We start from the raw sequence: 23,592 nt of genomic DNA on the forward strand, positions 1-23,592 counted from the left end.
CTCGGGTATAGTCGGGCAGGCTCGACTCCTCTCGCATAAACGACGTACAGGACGTGACCGCGAGAGCAGCCGAGCCTGCCCGCCTATACCCGAGTGTACTGCGCTCGGTATATGCCGGCGCAGTGGTTCAAACTCGGTGCGGGTATCGGCGTATATCGCGCACCCACAAAAAAGTGTGCGGTATACGCCGATAAATACGGTATATAAATTTCACTTTTTATCTTTCAAAAAGTGTTTCCCAGTTCTAAACCTTTTAACCAGATTATAAATTTGCTGCATTTGTAAATTTTAAAAGCCAATATAAAGGAATAGTAGTGGTAAAAAATTGTCCCTTGTGGATTTAATTAACCTTTTTTTGGGTTATTTCTTCTTTAACGGGGTGTGGCAGGGGGCATGACCTATGCCTACATACATTTGCTAGTAGGTGTCCCTCATTCCCATCCCAAAATGTTGGGAGGTATGTGTATGCAATGATAATTCTCTCTCGTCTTGTTACAGCAATCTGTTCTTCATGAAAACATCTAAAGGGTTCCGTGATGGCCATATCTGGTACTCTGTTTTTAACCGCTCTCCCAGAAGCCCTTTCACCAGGGTGCAGAGAGTGTCTTGCTGCTTCTCCCTGCTGCTGTGCACCATGCTGACCAGCATTATGTTTTGGGGGGTGCCCACCGACCCAGCTGAGCAGAAGATGGACTTGGGTAATCAAAGAAGAATATTAAAATATAAAGTGACTTTGCACAGGACCTTATCTTAAATAAACTTAAAGGGGTTGTAAAGGTACAATTTTTTTTCCTAAATTGCTTCCTTTACCTTAGTGCAGTCCTCTTTCACTTACTTTATCCATCAATTTTGCTTTTAAATGTCCTTATTTCTTCTGAGAAATCCTCACTTCCTGTTCTTCTGTCTGTAACTCCACACAGTAATGCAAGACTTTCTCCCCTGGTGTGGAGTGTCATGCTCGCACCCTACCTTGGACTACAGGAGAGTCAGGACGCTCTCTACGTTGCAGATAGAGAAAGAAGCTGTGTGTTGGTGGGCGTCCTGACACTCCTGTAGTCCAAGGGAGGGGGCGAGCACGACACTCCACACCAGGGAGAAAACCCTGCATTACTGTGTACCAGCTTTGCACATCTAGAGAGGGACATTTTTGCCCATACTTCTTCGCAAAATAGCTCAAACTCTGTCAGTTTGGAGGGAGAGCGCCATGTTTAAAGAGGAAGTAAAAAACCTGCAAGAGAAAGGCATAATGAGCTAGTATGCATAGCACTTACCTGAAATCGAAGCCCCCGAAGTCCTCCTCGTTCCCCGCCTCCACCAAGTCCCCTCGCAGATACTTCTTTTTCGCCGCTCCGGCGCTGTGATTGGCCGGAGCGACGATGACATCACCCAGGTTATGCCATTGAGAAAAACTGCACTTTCAGTGCACCTGCGCGTTGTCTACGGCGCACCTGTAATTACTGTAAATATCTCCTAAACCGTGCAGGTTTAGGAGATATTTCTTGCACCTACAGGTAAGCCTTAATCTAGGCTTACCTGTAGGTGCTAGTTTTATGGTTGGGTTTACAACCACTTTAATGGTGGGGATGGTGTGTTCAGGGTGTTTTCTGCCACACATAGCATTTTGCTTTTAGGCCAAAAAGTTCAATTTTGGTCTTATCTGACCAGAGCATGATCTTCGACGTTTGCTGTGTCCCCCACATGGCTTCTCGCAAACTGCAAACGGGACTTCTTATGGCTTTCATTCAACAATGGCTTTCTTCTTGCCACTCTTCCATAAAGGGCAGATTTGTGGAGTGCACACCTAATAGTTGTCCTGTGGACAGATTCTCCCACCTGAGTTGTGGATCTCTGAAGCTCCTCCAGAGTTACCATGGGCCTCTTGGCTGTTTCTCTAAATAATGCTCTCCTTGCCCGGCCTGTCAGTTTAGGTGGACAGCCATGTCTTGGTAGGTTTGCAGTTGTGCCATACTTTTTCCATTTTCAGATGATAGATTGAACAGTGCTCTGTGAGATGTTCAAAGCTTGGGATATTTTTTTCTAACCTAACCCTGCTGTAAACTTCTCCACAACTTTGTCCCTCACCTGTCTGGCGTGTTTCCTGGCCTTCATGATGCTGTTTTTCACTAAGGATCTCTAACAAACCTCTGAGGGTTTTACAGAACAGCTGTATTTATACTGAGATTAAATTACACACAGCTTCACTCTATTTGCTAATAATGTGACTCCTGAAAGCAATTGGTTCCACAAATTTTTAGTTAGAGGTATCAGAGTAAAGGGGGCTGAATACAAATGCACGCTACCCTTTTCACACATTTATTTATAAAACAATTGTTAAACCATTTATCATTGTCTTTCCATTTTACAATTATGTGCCACTTTGTGTTGGTCTATCACATAAAATCCCAATAAAATACATTTACATTTTTGGTTGTAACATGACAAAATGTGGAAAATGTCAAGGGGTGTGAATACTATTTCAAGGCACCGTATATGTTTATATTTAATTTTTTGGTTTAATTTTTGGTAAATTGTTATGCACAGTCACTTTACTCTATATGCTTGCTTATAGTTATTTAAAATAAGGTCCTATGCACAGTCACTTTAAATTTGATCATTTATGAACATTGGTGTTGAATGTTGATGTAAGATAAGGTCTTCTGCATAGTCTCTTTATATTGTATTTATCATTTGTTATTGGTTGAGCACAGTATTTTAATTGCATTTAGCAGAAAGGATGTCTCCTTAGGTCTTTGTTGCTTCAACAATTACAGTAATAATGTCCCACTAAGTATGCACGTTTTTTCTAATAGCTTAAAGTGGTTGTAAACCCACTTTTTCACTTTTACCTACAGGTAAGCCTATAATAAGGCTTACCTGTAGGTATAAAGATTATCTCCTAAACCTGTACGGTTTAGGAGATATTCCCCTCGCAATGCGGGCGGCGCATGCGCAGGGGGGAATCCACGGCGAAAGGACCGGCATCCGCCGCACCCTGCCGATTTTAAATCTCCCGCGGTGCATACTAGCCGATTATGCCTTTTGCCTTGCAGGTTCATAAAAAAAAAAAAAAAAAAGTTTATGCGGTTTACAACTGCTTTAAATCAAAGAAGAATATCAGAGGAAACAACAGATTAGGACAGAGGCGGACTGACCATTCGGGAACTCGGGCACTGCCCAAAGGCCCCATGGCACTAGGGGGCCCCATCAGGGTTGCCAGCCTCAGTAAAACCAGGGACAGACAGTATGTAAAAATCTGTGTTTTTAAAAAAAAATACCAAGATTATAGCTGCCCCGCCTCTCCAGTACCTTTTCAGTGTGTGTATGTGTATTCTGTGTGTATGTATACTGTGGGCCAGATCCTCAAAGAAGTTACGCTGGCATATCTATTGATACGCCGCGTAACTTCTATTTTGCTCCGGCTTATCTTTGTTTTGTATCCACAAAACAAGATACGCCTGAAGCTGTGCTAGATCCGACTGGCGTACGTCTTAGTAAGCCGTCGCATCTAAGGTGCATTTTTACGCTGGCCGCTAGGTGGCGTTTCGTCGATTTCCGCGTCGAGTATGCAAATTAGCTAGATACGCGAATCCACAAACGTACGTCCGGCCGGCACATTTTTTTACGTCGTTTCCGTAAGGCTTTTTTCGGCGTATAGTTACCCCTGCTCTATGAGGCGTATCCTATGTTAAGTATGGCCGTCGTTCCCGCGTCGAAATTTGAAAGTTTTACGTTGTTTGCGTAAGTCGTTCGCGAATAGGGCTTTGCATAGAATGACGTTCACGTCGTAAGCATTGGCTTGTTGCGGGTTAATTTCGAGCATGCGCACTGGGATACCCCCACGGACGGCGCATGCGCAGTTAAAAGAAAACGTAATTTACGTCGGGTCAAGACGTATTAACATAAAACACGCCCCCATCACATACATTTGAATTGCGCGCCCTTACCCCGACAAAGTTACACTACGCCGTTGTAACTTACGGCGCAAATTCTTTCAGGATACAAAAAAAAGCTGTAAGTTACGGCGGCGTAGTGTATCAGAGATACTACGCTACGCTGGACGGATAGAAGCGCCGCGCTTCGTGGATCTGGCCCTGTGTGTGTATACTGTGTGTATACTGTGTATGTATACTGTATGTGTGTGTGTGTGTATAATGTGTGGCCCCATAATCTCCTATTGCCTGGGGGCCTCATAATCTCTTATTGCCTGGGGGCCCCATAATCTTCTATTGCCCGGGGGGGCCCATAATCTCCTATTGCCCGGGGGCTCCATAATCTCCAGTCCGCCCCTGGATTAGGATAAAATGGACCAAGGCTTTATTATTAAATGATGTACTGTAAAAATTAGCTTGGGATCAGGATAAGCCATGTGTATTGCCAAAACACCCTCTAACAAAGAATAAGGCTCAGACAAAAAGAGAAATATAAGGTGATATTAATTTAGAGCAACTATTGTCTGCGATCATAAAGCAACGGTAGGCTCCCTACATGGCCATTTATTTTTCAGAACTGTGTACAGTCTTGGATAGAGCAGACTTGTGTAAGGGTCAAACCATTAATAATTCACACTTACAATGTGGAGTTGTATTCTATAATTAAAGGTAAGATTGAGTTCACCTGGCAGGAGGTCATGATCGGATTTGAGAGCTCCCTGCTGATGTTCCCCATCAACCTCCTAATTGTTCAGATCTTCAGACACATCCGACCTAAACAGACAAAGGAATCGGAAAAGAAAGAAAAAGACTGTACTTCTGATACTGCCATGGGGTCTTCATCTTCACCACTTGTCTCTATCTCAACTCTCACTACAGAGGCTGTTTTAAAGGTATGAACATTACACACAGTAAAATCGTATTTCACAATTTCAAATGTAAAAGGTTACAGATCTTTATCTGCCATGAGTCGATCTGCAAAGTTATATGTATTGCAAGGCAGACTTATGCTCACTATACTATATTCCTAATGCCGCGTACACACGATCGGTCCATCCGATGAGAACGGTCTGATGGACCGTTGTCATTGGTTAACCGATGAAGCTGACTGATGGTCCGTCGCGCCTACACACCATCGGTTAAAAAACGATCGTGTAACACAACGACGTGCTGAAAAAAACGAAGTTCAATGCTTCCAAGCATGCGTCGACTTGATTCTGAGCATGCGTGGATTTTTAACCGATGGACGTGCCTACAAACGATCGGTTTTTTTTCTATCGGTTAGGAATCCATTGGTTAAATTTAAAATAAGTTGGCTTTTAACCGATGGTTAAATAACCTATAGGGCCCACACACGATCGGTTTTGACCGATGAAAACGGTCCATCAGACCGTTGTCCTCTGTTTAACCTATCGTGTGTACGAGGCTTAAGAGATGTACGTACAGGAAAGTTTAAAAAAAAAATAAAAAATTTATATAGCATTGAATCTCTTACACGTAACAGTTAATATAATATAATATAATAATATATTCACCTGCCATATAGCTATTATGAACTTACAGTCAATATTATGATGCCAAGGTAGGTATTGGGATGTCAGGTATTGTAAGTGTATATCTCATATGGACCAAAGCAATTTTTCCATTATGGAACTGTTTATAATTTTTATCAAAATGTAAAATAATGGAGTAACACTGAGGCCCAGATTCACAAAGACTTACGACGGCGTATCTCAAGATACGCCGTCGTAAGTCCGAATGGCCGCCATCGTATCTATGCGCCTGATTCATAGAATCAGTTACGCATAGATTTGGCCAAGATACGAGCGGCGTAAGTCTCCTACGCCGTCGTATCTTGGGTTGCAATAATTACGCTGGCCGCTAGGTGGCGCTTCCTTGATTTCCGCGTCAAATATGTAAATGAGCAAGATACGCCAAATCACGAACGTACGTACACCAGTCGCAATTAGTTACGCCGTTAACATAAGACATACGCCGGCGTAAAGATAAAGCATGTCTCTAGGTGGCGCAGCCCATGCAAAGTATGGACGTCGGAACAAGCATATCTTTTTACGTCGTTTGCATAAGTCGTACGCGAATAGGGCTGTGCGTAAGTTACGTTCACGTCACAGGCATTGAGCCAACGTATCTTTGGGCGTAAATACGATGAGATACTGAGCATGTGCACACATGTGCCGTTCGTTCGGCCATGCATCTACATGGGGTTAAGCCTCATTTAAATACAACACGCCCCCTACCAGCCTACTTTGAATTACTACGCCTCCGTAACTTAGGACGCAAGTGCTTTGTTAATACAGCACTTGCCTCTCTAAGTTGCGGCGGCGTGGCGTAAATACGATACGCTACGCCTGCGCAACGTAGAGCGGCCGTACGTGAATCTAGGCCATACAGTACATCATTTTTATTATGACAAACATAGCATACCTTGGGCAATGTTGTCTGTAAAAAATAAATAAAAAAATTCTATGCAATCTATAGACAAAAAGAATGGGGTTTACGGTGTGCATTTGCAAGTGAAAGTTTTTTTGTTATATTGCACATTGGTTTTGAAATACTGAAAAAAAAACATACAAATAAAATGAATTAAACCTAAAAGTATTTAAATATTCATGGTTAAACAAAAAAAAAAAAAATAGAAATCAATAGAAAAATAATAGCTGAGGTGAGAAGGGGAGGAAGGAGCTGATTATAGATACCTAAGGGTTAATAAGGGGTGAAATAGAAATACATTTTACTTTTCACACTTTCAGTAAATAGTGTATAACAATGTCAATTTACAAGTATATTTTAACTACAGTGAATTTTATTCCTCTATTTACAAATAGGACATCAGGAGAATTGCCAGCTCATTGTTTAAAGCCCAGAAGGCTCCATTGCCAGAAATGAACTTTGGGAATTCAACTGATATCAATAGACTTCTGTCTCTGGTTGAAGACATCATCCTCAAGCAAAACAGAGTTACCCAGGAATTTTATGATGATAGTAAGAAGAAGGAGAGGTCCCTGAACCTCAGTTTGGGCTCTGTAGACTTGAATGGTATGTTGCCATTTTGCCTGACCTAGAACTGGACATTACAGCATGACTGGATGTCTGGATTTGCATATGGATGATGACTGCACTGTACCTTGTGTGTATGTGTGTGTGTCAGTGTGTAGCCTAAAGTCTAGCTTGAATTAAAATGGTATTGTCAGGTCACCTGCGGCCAGGTGACAAGTGCCCCCTGTTGGGGTCAGGGATGCACCACAGGGTGAACTCTATGGCCGACTGCTGCGATTAGAGAGGAAGCGTGAACCCAAGATCGCCCAGGGCGTGGAGTCTAAGACCCAGCTTTGTGTTCACCAGAGCCTCTAGTGGTGAGGATGGCCTTCGCCGAAGCTGGATCCAGCTCGCGACCCCTGGGATCCCCTAGGTCACGCTCTGCAGAGAGAGAGGGGAAGCAACAAGCAGGACAAGCGATAGTGATGGGTAAGCCGAGGTCAGGGCAACAGGCAGACAAGGGTAACCGAGGGACAGGCAAAAGGTCAGGATCTCAGGCAAACAGGAGAAGTCAGGGACGAGCCAAAAACAGTACACAGGAATATAATCGTAGCACACTGCAGACAGGAACTAAAGCTAACAACACGGTTGAACAGCAAAGCAGACTAGCAGTGCAATGGTTAATATAGGCTTCCTGGGATGGCCTAGGGTGAAGCAATACAGGGAGGAAGGTGATAAAAGACAGTCAGAAGGAGGGTCAGGTCTCTAATAAACACATGGAGATCAGGTAAGCTGCCAGACTTTATTGCATATCCATGACAGGTATTGGACCGTTTATTTGGTTTATCTGACAGCAACTTTTATTTAGAAGGGAAAAATCTAATAATTTTCTTATTTTTTTCTGCACTCTTAAACCACGTGGCGCATTAAGTCTGAAATGTGTCTGGAGCTAGGGAAGGAAGGACAGTGCTGCATATAAAAACCCAAAGACTATATTTTGTTTTCCTTCTTTAGGCTCAGTTCAAATATATGCAAATTGGATGCGTTTTTGAATATGAAATTTGAACCGAACTGGCTTTCTGTAAGTCCGGGCCGGCCACAGACCATTTTTAAAAAGTCCTTTATAGGTCAGATTTCAAGTAAAAAATTTCACCTGAATTGCACCTGAACCGATGAACAAAACCGTGGCTGGATACATGTGAACCGAGCCTAACAGCATTGAGGCAGAGCTTGCTTCAGAATGCAATCGAACACTATCTAATAGATCCCCACCCCTTCATGTAAAAATGCTTGAAAAAAATATAAAAATTAGGAGAAATAAGAAAAGGTTACTTACAGTACATTACATTACACTTCAGTGGCGGCTGGTGTTTTTCTTGTGTGGGACTGGGTGGCAGCAAACAACCAGCCGCTCGTTTGTCTGCCAGTCGGTCTGGCACTTACCCCATCTAGATGGCAGCTAGCAGGTGGTGTGCGGCAGGCAGTGGGTAGTGGCTCCTGTGTCCTCTCCTCCATCATGGCGGCTTCCGCTGTGCGTCTACTCCCCTCCTCCTAAGCGTCCAATAGGATCGCCTCTCCCTTCAGCCAATTAGGTGACGGGTCTCAAGACCCGCTTCCTGATTGTCCGCGAGGAGGATCAGTGTTACAATAGCGAATATTCATTTGCTATTGTAACACACATGGGTGAGCTCGGCTCTAAGTGCTTGCACTCCGAGCCCACCCTATTTTGAAGCCTATTAGAGCCTCTGGTCCGGATTCAGATACTTTTTCGTATCTATCGGTGGGCCTAACGTATCACAGATACATTACGCCGCCGTAACTTAGGGCGCAAGTTCCGTATTCAGAAAGAACTTGCGCCCTAAGTTACGGCGGCGTAGTGTAAATGTGTCAGCGTAAGCCCGCCTAATTCAAATGTGGCTAGTAGTGGGCGTGTTTTATGTAAAACTCTCATGACCCCACGTAATTGACGCTGTTTTCAAATGGCGAATGCGCCGTCCGTAAACGTTTCCAAGTGCGCATGCTCCAAATTACGCCGCAAACTGTCAATGCTTTCGACGTGAACGTAACTTACGTACAGCCCTATTCGCAAACGACTTACGCAAACGACGTAAAATACGACGCTGTTCGGTCGTTTCCGACGTCCATACTTAACATGACTTACCCCTGCTTTATGAGGGGTAACTTTACGCCGGAAAAAGCCTTACGTAAACGACGTAAAAAAATGCGCCGGGCGGACGTACGTTTCTGAATCGGCGTATCTACCTAATTTGCATATTCCTCGCGTAAATCTACGGAAGCGCCACCTAGCGGCCAGCTAGTAAGAGACTTACGCCGGTCGGATCTTAGGGAAATCTATGCGTAACTGATTCTACGAATCAGTCGCATAGATACGACCCCGCACACTCGGAGTTACGACGGCGTATCCGGAGATACGCCATCGTAACTGCTATCTGAATCCGGGCCTCTGGCTCTAATCAGGTGCTTCAAAAAACAACCCCCCCAAATTGCAATCCATGCATCCGGCGCCCTGCATGTCATGTGGGGCCGGACACATGAATAGAGGTGGCCACCACCTGTGCGCCCTTAACCTCCCTGGCGGTATGATTCTGTCTGGAATTACGTACCAAAAGCGGTACAATTATTTTGCAAGGAAATTTGGCGTTTTATACTGTAGGCCTGTCATTTTTAGGAATAACTCACTTAAATCTGACCAAGCAAGAGTCTTGTAGGCATTCCGGGTATGATTTTTTTTTAAAACAAAATTATAAATTATAATATAATAAATAATTATAAATAATTATAACAAATAATAATATAATTATAATAAAAATTATTCAATAATGTAATCAACTCAAAATCACTGAAATTTGCAGTTGCAGAATTGTCGCTGTCATTATTTTTTTTTTTTATGACGAATTTCCCCACAAATCGCTATCGCACATTTCTGCAAGTGATTATAATTTATTATCGCTGTTTTCTAGCTGCTCTAAAACCATTTTTGACATAAAGGGACACTTTTGGACAATGTACAGTTTTTAGGCAGAAAGAACAGTTTTTATTATATAAAAGTACATGTAGGGCACTGGGCAGACCACTAGGGACAAGGGGGGTGTGTATTTTTTACATACAGTACTGTAATCTATAAGATTACAGTATACTGTATGTAAAGTGTTTGTTTACTTTTTTGAATTTGGCGCCGTTCTCCGCCCCCGTGCGTCGTAACGTCGCAGGGAACGGAGATCGGCGGCACACGGGGACACTGTGAATCGAGCGAGGAGGACCCGCTCGCTCACTCGGATCCAGGAACAAGGTAAGTAACTTGCCTGTGGATCCAGCGAAAGGTAAGCCGCGCCGCTGCACGTCCACCCCGAGCGTGACTCCGGGATACCGATCTTAGCATTGAAAACCAACCCCGAGTCACGCTCGGGTTTACCGTCAGGGGGGTTAATAGACAGGCCGCCCCTGTTACACTCTGACTTACCCATGTAACCACTAGACTTCTGTTGACTTGTGGTTCCCAAATTTACATGACATCACCAAAATGTTCTCCAATGCTGTATTTTAGTATTTTTTTAGTATTTTATATAGAAGTTTAAGATTTACTAAATAGATATACTTTGCAGTGTGATACAAAATCAACTTTAAATGCACCACTAAACGATATAAATGCATTTTGGCACAGTCATAAAACTCTGGTTTTGCCCTTTTATTTTATTTTCAGAAGACATAAGAAGTCCTACTCCAGTGAAAGGACTGTGTGAGAAGATGCCTCGTGGAGAACAGAACCGCTATCTTTATCTACAACTGCAGCATGTGGAGAGGAGGCTGGAACTTCTAGGACCTCATCAATTCCAAAACTCTCAAAGTTACATCCAAGCCGTGTCACAAGTCCAGCATATGAAGGAGATTTTGGAGAATCAGCTTTATGCATCTGGTTCTGCTAGTGACATGTAAGTCACAGTAAGCCCGTCATTTATTTCAGTTGATTTATAAGATATAGGAATACGGAACTTGCGCCCTAATTTACGGCGAGATAACGTATCTGAGATACGTTACGCCTGCCGAGAGATAGGCAGATCTCTCTGAATCCAGGCCTGCGTAAGCCCGCCTAATTCAAATGTGGATGATGTAGGCGTGTTTTATGTAAATAAATGGTGACCCCGCGTATTTGACGTTTTTTACAAACAGCGCATGCTCGAAATTACGCCGCAAATCGTCAATGCTTTAGACGTGAACGTAACTTACACACAGCCCTATTCGCGAACGACTTACGCAAACGACGTAAAATTTTGAAAATTCGACGTGGGAACGACGTCCATACTTAACGTAGGATACCCCTCATATAGCAGGGGTAACTTTACGCCGGAAAAAGCCTAACGTAAACGACGTAAAAAAATGCGCCGGGCGGACGTACGTTTCTGAATCGGCGTATCTCCCTAATTTGCATATTTCTCGCGTAAATCTGCGGAAGCGCCACCTAGCGGCCAGCGTAAATTTGCAGCCTAAGATACGACGGTGTAAGACACTTACGCCGGTCGGATCTTAGGGAAATCTATGCGTAACTGATTCTATGAATCAGTCGCATAGATACGACCCCTTAACTCAGAGTTACAACGGCGTATCCGGAGATACGCCGTCGTAACTGCTCTCTGAATCCGGGCCACAGAGTAGAATGGTGGCTTCTACCAAATGCTTTGTGTACTGACTTACCTGTGTTGTGTCATCAATCTGTAGGTGCTCATCTACAGCCAGTCTGTCTGAGGATAAAAAGAAGAACTCAGCCAAGGGACTGCCTTGGTGGTTTGTATTCATCGGTTGGTTCCTGGTGGCAGCGACCAGTGGCGTATCGGGCTTCTTCACAATGTTGTATGGTCTGCATTATGGGAAGGACAGCTCCATCAAGTGGCTGATCTCAATGGCAATCTCATTCTTTGAGAGCCTCTTTATTACACAACCTTTAAAGGTTAGTTTCAAACAGATGAAGTATTTAAAACAATGGGATCTTTATGACTGGAGTATTAACAGTAAAAAATGTCTGTTTTCTCTTTACTATCGCTCTGTTACTTTTTCCTCCTAATATAACGCATTATTTATTTAGTGCCATACTTTCACAGTGCAGTTTGTAGGCTGGGAAAATTACTAAATAAGTATATCCAAAATTATGACAGCAATACTGAAAAAGATATTATATTATATTTTTATGAAAAAAAATCCACCCTTTTTGATCTAGTGTAAGATTGATTCATTTGGTAGGTTAATAGCTTGAAATAGAAACTCCTATATAAAGGTATTTGATCCCCTGCTGATTTTGTACAGCAGGGGATCAAAGAAATGATCAGTCTATGTTTTTAATGGTAGGTTTATTTTAATAGTGAGAGACAGAGTAGCAACAAAAATATCCAGAAAAACGCATTTCAAAAAAATTCTAAACTGATTTGCATTTTAATGAGTGAAATAAGCATTTGATCCCCTATCAATCAGCAACATTTCTAGCTTCCAGGTGTCTTCTATACAGGTCAGTGTTACCAACCGTCAGTATTTTTACTGGCAGTCAGTAAAAAAAAGGCAAATTTCTCCTGCCAGTAAAAGGTTGCCAGTAAAAAATATAGCTGTGATGCTCGGCTTGGTCTGGAGCCGGCTGAGACCATACGAGTGCCTGCTACAGTGTGATCGGCGGCTCTGGTGGAGGCAGTGCCTGAGCATATTGTGTGATGTCATGGTGCAATGGAGCCAAGCAAAGCGGCCAGGGCCTCATGTGTGGGTCTGCAGTATGGGAGCAAGGCAGGGTAGGACCGGGACTGTCAGTGCTGTTTAGATTGGAGTGGACTGGAGGGACCACTTGGCTTGGAGAGCGACGGTCACTATGACTCAGAAGGGGACGTGTTGTGTCTTTGAGGTATCATCATCATCTGTGCTGCTGCACACTGCTGTCAGTGTCACTGTGAGAGTCAATGTTATGTGTGTGTGCCACCCATTCTAATTGCTTGCCCTCCTGAGGTCTGTCCCTGAGCTACTTACTCACTATATCGAAAATAAAATAAATATGTTTTTTGCCTTATTATCTACCTTAAATCATATAGCTAATTGCCTTATTATCTACCTTAAATCATATAGCTAATTACATATTGTATGTGTTTGTAGCCTAAATACTCAAATTTGCACTTAAAACTGTAATTTTTGGAAATGCCAGTAAAAACTTGGCTATGCCAGTAAATTTTGGGTGTTAGTAAATTTGAATCTGGTAGGTTGGCAACACTGATACAGGTAACTAACTGAAATTAGGAGCACTCTCTTAAAGGGAGTGCTCCTAATCTCAGCTTGTTACCTGTATAAAAGACACCTGTCCATAGAAGCAATCAATCAGATTCCAATCTCTCCGCCATGGCCAAGACCAAAGAGCTGTCCAAGCATGTCAGAGACAAGATTGTAGACCTACACAAGGCTGGAATGGGCTACAAGACTATCACCAAGCAGCTTGGTGAGAGGGTGACAACAGTTGGTGTGATTATTCGCAAATGGAAGAAACACAAAATAACTGTCAATCTCCCCCAGTCTGGGGCTCCATGCAAGATCTCACCTCGTGGAGTTTCAATGATCATGGGAATGGTGAGGAATCAGCCAAGAACTACACAGGAAAGTGTTGTGGTCAGATGACACCAAACTTGAGCCATTTGGCATTAACTCAACTCGCTGTATTTGGAGGTGGAGGAATGCTGCTTATGATCCCAATAACGAAGTGGTCAAATAATCATTTCACTCATTAAAATGCAAGTCAATTTAAAACTTAAAAAAAAAAATAAGTTGTATTTCTAAGCCAAACTTTTCTGCAATTTATGCACATTTCTCCCTTTAAAATGCAGCAAAATACCTATTGATCTGGCAGAAATCTAGTGTGCTCCTAACTTCCTGTTTGAGCTCTCAACCTGGCTGTCAAGCTGACAATAATATCCCATTTGGGATTAATAAAGAATTCTAAACACAGTACACTAAAATCCCAGCCAGTGTTGTCAGTCCAGCCTACTGGACTATGGAACTTCTCTTGCCCCCCAATCCTCTATATCAACTCAACATGCAGTGGTGGCCCATCCATTAAAGGTACAAGGGCGCTGCCCCCCTAATTCATGCGCCCGGTCTCTAATTTACATGTAGGGTGTCGGACGCATGGATTCCAATGGGGTTTTTATTTTTATTTTTTAGAAGCACGTGATTAGAGCCAGAGGCTCTAATTGACCTAAAAAAAGGGTGGCCTCAGGGCGCAGAGAACTGCACCCTGAGCCCACCCAGTTGTGTGACAATAGCGATTTAATATTTGCTAGTGTCTTCCTTCCAGCCAATCAGGAAGCTGGTCCTGAGGTCAGATTGGCCAGGGAGTCTCAGGACACACTTCCTGTTTGGCTGGGAGAAGAAGCTTGGAAGAGTTAGGAAGCAGCTTAACCGACGGTCCTCTCCAGCCGGGACTCAGCTCCCTCTTCAGCCACATCTAGCACTCCCCGACTCAGAGGGAGGAGGAGGGGAGATCAGAGTGTTCTTCCCAGGACTCTGCATCTGCCTCCTCTGGTAAGGAGGCCTCTGATCACCTGGACTTACACTTTAAAAGGGGTTGGCACAAACAGGATGGTAATGACTGAGGATTCTGGAAATAATGACAAAGCAGTGTTTGGTAAAGACCACTTTATCAGATGATCAGCATGCATTTAAACCCTAAAAAAACAGTGTCATTGTTTTCTAGGTTAGTTGTCATAACCATAGCTGTCACTAAAATGCAGGCACTTTAACAGAAGCAGGCATAGCCATGTGTGTTATGTGCGATTAGTCCATGCAACTATATATATATATATATATATATATATATATATATATATATATATACATATATATATATATATATATATATATACATATATATATATATATATATATATATATATATATATATATATATATATATATATATATATATATACATTGGCATGAGTATTGGTGTCAACGTAAGATGTCAATGTATTGCCTATTGCACATTATACGAAATAACGCATTTATTTCAAGCTGCTGAAACCAGCTTGGTTCCCTGGTGGTTAGAGCTTTATTGCTAACAAATACATATTTGGAAGCTTATATTAATAAATAATGTGCAATTTTCCAAAGGCTTTAAGGGAGCGACAGTTGTTTTTTCTTCTTGTTAAAACCAAGCGACAAATAATCCAGCCTGCATTTATTATGTTTTAGGTTCTGGGATTTGCTGCATTTTTTGCTCTAGTTCTTAAGAAAGTAGAACCAGAAGATGAAGAAGACACTGCTCTCAATGGAAAACTTTCTACACCAGGTATCTAAAAAAAAATCTATCTTACCAAAGGCAGCAATGTAATATTAATAATACTTCAAGCAATATAATATCAGTATAGTACAAAGGCATATTGTAATACTAAGAAATTAATAAAAACTAGAGGAAGAGATGAAGCAGTGGTGTCGGCCATGGCAGGTAGCTATGTGCTTTTTGCTATGCTGTTGGGGAGGAAAGAAAAATAACAGGTTGGCACTTTTCATTGTGCATGCATCAATAATTGTAGATAATGTACCGTATTTTCCGGCGTATAAGACGACTGGGCGTATAAGACGACCCCCTAATTTTCCAGGAAAATTTTTGATTTTGGGATATACTCACTGTATAAGACTACCCCCTTCCTACTAGTCTTTCTGGAAGCTGAGGGGGAGCCAGAACCGCTGACAGAAACAGGCTTTTTCAAATCTCACTGTGCCATTACATTACATTCCTCACTGTGCCATTACATTACATGCCCAGACTGTGCCATTACATTACATGCCCCCACTGTGCCATTACATTACATGCCCAGACTGTGCCATTACATTACATGCCCAGACTGTGCCATTACATTACATGCCCAGACTGTGCCATTACATTACATGCCCAGACTGTGCCATTACATTACATGCCCAGACTGTGCCATTACATTACATGCCCAGACTGTGCCACTGTGCCATTACATGCCCCCACATTGCCATCACTTGCCCCTCACTTGCCCCCACTGTGCCTGAACTTGTTGCCCCCCAGTGCAATAACCGCAAACACTCACTTTTTTTTTCCCCAGCGGTGACAGTCCCCCATGCTGCGAGCGCGAGCGTGAATGATTTCAAAGCCGCGCCTTCAGAGTGTTCTGTGATAGGAGGAACAAAAATCTTCCCAGCAGCGCCTCTGTTCTGTTTTCCGCCTATCATGGACGTCTTCTCATCTCGTCCGAGGATGAGAAGGCATCTGTGACAGGAGGAACACAGAACAGAGGCGCTGCTGGGAAGATTTTTGTTCCTCCTATCACAGAACACTCTGAAGAGAAGGCGCGGCTTTGAAATCATTCACGCTCGCGCTCGCAGCATGGGGGACTGTCACAGCTGGGAAAAAAAAGTGAGTACTGAGACCGTACCAGGCGTATAAGACGACCCCCGACTTTGGATGCATGTTTTTGCATCCAGAAAGTCGTCTTATACGCCGGAAAATACGGTACTATTTCCAAGAATATTTTTTATTAGGAAAAATGTTATATGCAATTTAGAAGATTGCAGTTTTCTCTGGGATTATCTTTTAGTATGACTACTAACAAATCAAGGAAAAATGTTAAAATACGCCGGAATCCATCTCCAGAGTCCATGCTTTTCTCAGAGTTGGAAATCCAAACAATGTAAATTTTTGGGCAAACCTTACAAGCAATATTGTTTATACCAACATAAGTTTACTTTTACAAGTTTTATATTTTCACTGTGTGTGTTAAACCAATATGTCAGTCAGCCAGCTAGCCACTTAGTAAAGGTCACCAAGGGCATCAACTTTATGTTTGAGGCTGGGTTCACACTTAATTCTGATGCGGCTCACAGCAGGGGTCCGGTGTGTCTATGTTCTCCATTTCAGGGACAAATCAGCTTCAAATTTTTGCCTGAATCAGAGCCAAAGACACACAGGACCTCTGACATAAGGGTGCGGGGTCACCGGGTGATATCCGCCCAATTATGTTATCGCCACCTGGAGCATGATGGGACTGTGATGTCATAAGAGGCCTATATAAATCGGTGCGCGCCGCGCACCCAGCATTATGGCGGGAGGAAACGACGTGTCAACATCGAAGAAGAGAAGAGGGAAGAAGGCGACAGAAGACCGGGCCCCGCTGGTAAAATAGCTGCAAGAAGACAGCGGAGAAGCCTGGCAGAAGGACACTGGAGAAGAGGGAAGAAGACGACAGAAGACCGGGCCCTCCCCGCTGGTAAAAGAGCTGCAAGAAGACAGTGGAGAAGCCCGCCTGAAGGACAACGGAGAAGAGGGAAGAAGACGATAGAAGACCGGGCCTCGCTCCACTGATAAAAGAGCTGCAAGAAGACAGCGGAGAAGCCCGGCAGAAGGAAGAAGGCACCTGAGATCAGAAGAAGAGACCCCCGAAGTCGGAAGAAGACCCCCCGGAGCTGCCTAATAAATGACTTTTAAAACCTGTGTAGTATGTTTTTTTTTATTCCTCCAGGTGAATGGCTACCCCATACTCATTCACCTAGGGTAGGGGGGGCGGGATCTGGGGGCCCCCTTATTAAGATAAGCTCCCCGCCCGTAGACCCCCACAACCAATGCCCAGGGTTGTCGGGAAGAGGCCCTTATACCCATCAATATGGGGACACGGTGCTTTGGGGTGTCCCAAAGCACCTATCCCCCCCATGTTGTGGGCATGCGGCCTGGTACGATTCAGGAGGGGGGGGGGCGCTAGCAAGTCCCCACCCCCTTTCCTGACCGACCGGGCTGCGTGCTCGGATAAGGGTCCGGTATGGATTTTGGGGGACCCTCACGCCTTTTTTTTGGCGTATGGGGGTTCCCCTTAAAATCCATAGCAGACCCAAGGGCCTGGTATGCTCTTGGAGGGGGGAACCCATGCCGGTTTTTTATTTAAAATTTGGCGTGGAGTTCCCCCTTAAGATTTATTCCAAACGCAGCTGACACAGTGCACTGTGATTATGTGCTGATAGCTACGCCAGATCGCACCTGAACGCATTCAATAAAAAATTTTCTATTCGCACAAAACCGCAGATAAACGCAGCGAGTGAAGTGTGTCATAGGAAAGCATTGTGTGCTTCTAGCTGCGGTAGAATCCGCAGCTAAAAGCACCATTCTATCCGTCCGTGTAAAAGGGGCCTTAGCTCAGTGCAGAACATGAAATGGAGTTTACCTAAGAAATTGCCAAAACTTGGGCGCTGCACAAATCCTGCCAAGACTGGATCCTGTGTCCTTCAAGGCCACTTGATAATCAAAAACATGAAACTATGAGTAAGGTTTAGATTCAAAGGTCACACTGCATATGTTTGAGTTAATGGTTCTCTAGGGAAATACAGCAAATGGAAACATCCAGAGATAATCTCACCATCCATGGAGATGGCATTAAATGTTTGCTTGGTTTAGCCATGAACTGGAGTTCATGAATTAGTAATGCATGTGTAAGAGTGGTGCTGTAATTCTATTCTACACATCTGTCTCAATGGCTGAGAGTGCTAACCAGTGTGTTCTGGCCGGGAGGCCGTCAACCTGTCAGAACCAAAAAGCCCCACAGGGGAGATCGCTGTACTAACATGGAATTGTTAGTACAGCAGCTCCTCCTGAGCTCTTCAGTTTTTTTTTTCATTCGTTCGTTCAGAACAAAAAAAACTACTAGTGTGTGCTAGGCTTTAGTCTTGAAAGTCTTTGGGCTCCTAAAGATAAAAACAAATTACGAATGGTGTGTTTTGCGTTCGAATACAACTTTACTCAAACATATGCTTTTGGGTACAGGGGCTAAGCCCTAGTTCGTACTGCTACGATTTCTCATGCGACTTGTTGTGACGTGTGACACAGAAGGTCACACGACAAGTCAAAACACATTCATTTCAATGGGTGATGTCTTAATTGCTGTGCCTCAAGTTGCAGCGACTAAAAAAATTGTTCCCACACTACTTTTCGGCATCTTCCTTGCAAAATGAGTGCCAAAGACTGCAATGTTATAAATCACAAAAGTTGCAAGTAGATTCCTTGTCTTATCTTTGTGACTTCAGAGGGTTTTGTACGTTCAATACGCTATGTCACACTCTGTACTGTTATGATTTGCCAAAGTTGCAAAACATCAAAGTCGCATGAAAGTTGCAATGATGTCACAAGCAAATCGCAATACAAAGTTTCCTTGTAGCTACTGTTTTGTGATACAAAAAGCTGCGCTATAACAAGTGACTATATGGAGATCCTTCTCTAATAGAGAAAACTGAATAATATAAATTAATAAAGTATCCCAAGTAATGGGTCTAAATACTAATTAAGCCCAGATTTTAACAATCCAGATCAGTGAAAACCAATGGCTGGGTTTAAACTTGTTAATATGTGCAAAACATAATAAAATGATAATACAATGTAAAAAACACAACAACCCATTGACATGTGTATTTATATAGTCCAAAAATAGCATAATCCGCCAAATAGCATCGGCATCTCAAGACTGTGTGAATTCAGTGTAGAAAAGATCTCCCAACTTCCAGAAGAACGTGAAGATAGGAAAGCCACCACCTTAGATAATACTGCCTCTTACCAGCTGGATTGATCTCTGATTAGGAGATCGCAAGCGCATGAGACAGATAACTCTCAACAGCTCTCCACCAGGGGACTCCTCGTAGTAACTTTCACATGTGAAGATGTACCATGGAAAAAAAGATTAGCATAGTATAAAATCCAAGGTGACTTTAATATTAAGTATAAAAATGCGCACTTACAATTAGTCAATTGTTATGGAGCATGAGAATAAAATCGAGCCGGCCGGCTCCTCGATGTGCCTGCCCGTGTCTTCCGGGTTCAGCTGGTGTCGCGGTGACGTCAGAACCGCGTCACCGTGAACAGAACTTCAGCAGGTAAAAAGCAGCCTCAGAACTGTCATCCATACTACACAATTAATGCAATTGGAAACCTGCTATTCTACATTTAAAAAGTCCCTCAAATGCAGCTCAAATGCCGAAAAAACTAAATACTTTTAACAAATCCTTAAAGGGTCACTAAAGGAAAAAAATTTTTTTGCTGAAATGACTGTTTACAGGGTATAGAGACATAAAAGTTAACTGATTCCTTTTAAAAATGATTAAAAATAGATAAAAAACAATCATATAATGTGCCTGCAGTTTCACTTTCGTTTTTAAACTGGTTTCATGTTTCTGTGAAGTAAAGAGACACACAGAACAAAAACAAACAAATCCAGGGCAGTGTTTTTTTTCAAAATGAATCTGATTGGTTCTGAGGAGTTTTAGACACACAGCTTAGACCACAGTGAAAAGCTGCCATGAGATTTTTCATAAGGAGCCAGACAAGCAGGAAGTGTGGAGATCAGAGCAGAATTACAGCAACTTCAAAGCAAAAACGAGCAATGTGGACATGAAACCAGTACTGCAGTAAGGTAAAGGAAGCTATTTAGCTAAAAAAAAAAAATTCCTTTAGTGACCCTTTAAGGGCTCTTTCACACGGGCGGCCCGTTCAGGTCCGCCTGACAGTTTTTTTTGCGGACCTGAACGGGCGCTCCGTGCTCCTCTATGGAGCCGCGGATATCAGCGGTGACATGCCCGCTGACATCCGACCCGCTCCGATCCGCCAAAGTGTGACGGAGGAAAAACCTACTTTTCCATCCGTCTGGCGGATCGGATCAGGTGAACACGGACATACAGTCCGTGTTCATCCGATCCCCCCATAGGGGAGACCGCAGAAAAGACAGGGTGGTCCCTGCACAGTGTGCGGGGACCGCCCTGTCATCCGCCGGCTCAGCGGGGATCAACGGAGCGATCCCCGCTGAGCAAGCAGAGGTTCACAGGGCGGATCATTACTGATCCGCCCCGTGTGAAAGGGGCCTAAACGATGAACTCCAGGATACCTTACAATTGTCCCTTGCAGTGGGGCTGCACCTGCACTACAATAGTTAAATGCTAGTTACTGTAGGGGATTTAGTAAAGCAGTTTTAGTTATGCTTTCCTCCGTTTCTGGGGTCTCCTCCACATTGCTAGACAAAGTCTCTGCAGCCTCTTCTCCCACATGCTCCAAGAGACCGTAACCCATTGGACGTTAGCACAGCAAGGGATAGTCCACCTCTAGAGCATAGGGAGTGCTGTCTTTCAGGAGGGGCAGAGGATCAAGTAAGTATAAGAGCTTCTTGCTAAGGCCCCTTTCAGCTAACTGATCGGGTCCGCCTGTCCATTTTTCAGGTGGACCCCATCGGACCACCTATTGTTCTCTATGGGGTGGCAGATGTCAGAAGACGTGTCCGCTGTCACCCGACGGCATCTGATCAGTTAAAAACAGATGGATAGGGATCGTTCCCAATCCATACGGTGGATCAGATTGGATGACAATCGGATAGAAGCAGACATGAAGCTATGAAGAGCGGACACGGATCTGTTATCTGCCTGCTCAGTGGGGATCAGCGGAGAGATCTCCCGCTGAGCAGGTGGATTCCGCTCTGTCTGAAAGGGGCCTTAGACAGAAGCAAGCAGTCAACCCCTTGCAGTGGGGGTGCAGCCCCACTGCAAGGGAGAATGTTTAGGTTTTCTGGAGTTGGGCTTTAAAGTACATCGTTGTTCAAATCAAGTACTGCAGTAAAAAAAAAATACATTATAGGGTCTATGTATGAAAAGGTTCCTTGAAGGAATGTGATACACATTCGAAAAGCTCCAATGAAACTTCACGTTTTGTGTATTAAATACAGTATCTCATATCGAATTGTCATCTAATATCCATAATGCAGTATTCATTATAAATATTCTCTAATCAGGAAAAAAAGCAATTTTGACCACTAGATGGAGCTTCAATCATTTGAGAAAGTTATAGAACACAGGCATGTCAAGTCTTGTTGGAGCTTTTTAATGTGTTATGCCGCGTACACACGATCATTTTTCGGCATGAAAACAACGTTTTTCCAACTTCATCATTAAAACGACGTTGCCCACACACCATCGTTTTAAAAAAAATGCTCTAGCAAAGCGCGGTGACGTACAACACGTACAACGGCACTATAAAGGGGGAAGTTCCATGCGGATGACGCCACCCTTTGGGCTGCTTTAGCTGATTCCGTGTTAGTAAAAGACGATTCGCGCTTTTCTGTCTGTTACAGCGTGATGAATGTGCTTACTCCATTATGAACGGTAGTTTTTCCAGAACGAGCGCTCCCATCTCATAACTTGCTTCTGAACATGCGTGGGTTTAAAACGTTGTTTTAGCCCACACACGATCATTTTTTACAACCTGAAAAACAAAATTTTTTAAAACAACGTTAAAAAATGCAGCATGTGCGAGAAAACAAATGTGTCGTTTTTCAGAAACTGAACACGATCATTTTAAATGACGTTTTTTAAAAACAATGTTTTTTTCATGCCGAAAAATGATCGTGTGTACGCGGCATGACATTTGTTCAGCAAAGTTTTTATACATAGATCCCTATGCCCAGGGCTGTCTTAATGAGAGGGCATACCTGGGCACTGCCGAGGGGCCCTAGCTGCATGGAGGGCCCCTGCCCTTTTAGTAATAAATATTTAAACCTATATGGTTATGTATGACAGCTACGTATGATGGACCACTTACTGGAGGATGAATAATCTGACGGAAATATTTTTTTCTTAAGCCCCGTACACAGGATCGGTGTTTTGCCCGGCCAAACTCACATCGTAATTCCGACGGAATTCCATCGGAGTAAAAGAGAACATGTTCTCTATCTAAACTCCGATGGAATTCCTCAGAATATCCAATGGAAAAACTCTGATGGGGCATACACATGGTCGGAATTTCCGATGGAAAAAGTCTGTCTGACTTTTCCATTGGAAATTCCGATCGTGTGTATGGGGTAGGGATACTAGTATCGGTATCGGGACCAATTCCGAGTATTTGCGTGAGTACTCGTACTCCCGCAAATACCCCCGATACCGAAATAGAATACTCCCGCCGTCGCCGCCTACGCATCCCTCCGCTACGCCGCATCCCCGCTTGGTTAATACGGGCAGGAAACATTACAGCTTTCATTTGAATAGCTGTAGTGTTTCCCGCCGCGCCGCGTATAGACACTCCCCCTTGCTCGGGTGAACTGTCCAATCCCAAGCAAGGGGGAGTGTCTATACGCAGCGCGGCGCGAAAGACTACAGCTATTCAAATGAAAGCTGTGATGTTCCCTGCACGCTGTTTAACCAGGCGGCGGCATCTAGGTATGGGGGGACATGGCTGGTTATATGGGGGACATGGCTGGTTATATGGGGGACATGGCTGCATATATGGGGGACATGGCTGGTTATATGGGGGACATGGCTGGTTATATGGGGGACATGGCTGCATATATGGGGGACATGGCTGGTTATATGGGGGACATGGCTGGTTATATGGGGGACATGGCTGGTTATATGGGGGACATGGCTGGTTATATAGGGGACATGGCTGGTTATATGGGGGACATGGCTGCATATATGGGGGACATGGCTGGTTATATGGGGGACATGGCTGGTTATATGGGGGACATGGCTGGTTATATGGGGGACATGGCTGGGGGACATGGCTGGTTATATGGGGGACATGGCTGGTTATATGGGGGACATGGCTGGTTATATGGGGGACATGGCTGCATATATGGGGGACATGGCTGGTTATATG

General features: G+C 43.7%; 1 protein-coding gene across 1 annotated transcript in view; it reads left to right on the top strand.

Moving 5' to 3' along the window:
- The window catches only part of PKD1L2 (polycystin 1 like 2), a 163,557-nt gene that overhangs the window by 85,767 nt on the left and 54,198 nt on the right, over nt 1–23,592 (top strand). Inside the window, exons 28-33 of the mRNA XM_040329156.1 lie at nt 499–698; nt 4,599–4,822; nt 6,776–6,986; nt 10,648–10,876; nt 11,661–11,889; nt 15,153–15,249. Of these exons, the coding sequence (XP_040185090.1) occupies nt 499–698; nt 4,599–4,822; nt 6,776–6,986; nt 10,648–10,876; nt 11,661–11,889; nt 15,153–15,249 (1,190 nt within the window). The remainder of the gene's footprint in view (nt 1–498; nt 699–4,598; nt 4,823–6,775; nt 6,987–10,647; nt 10,877–11,660; nt 11,890–15,152; nt 15,250–23,592) is intronic.

Source organism: Rana temporaria, chromosome 11 (assembly GCF_905171775.1).
Source record: "Rana temporaria chromosome 11, aRanTem1.1, whole genome shotgun sequence".
Classification (NCBI taxonomy): domain Eukaryota; kingdom Metazoa; phylum Chordata; class Amphibia; order Anura; family Ranidae; genus Rana; species Rana temporaria.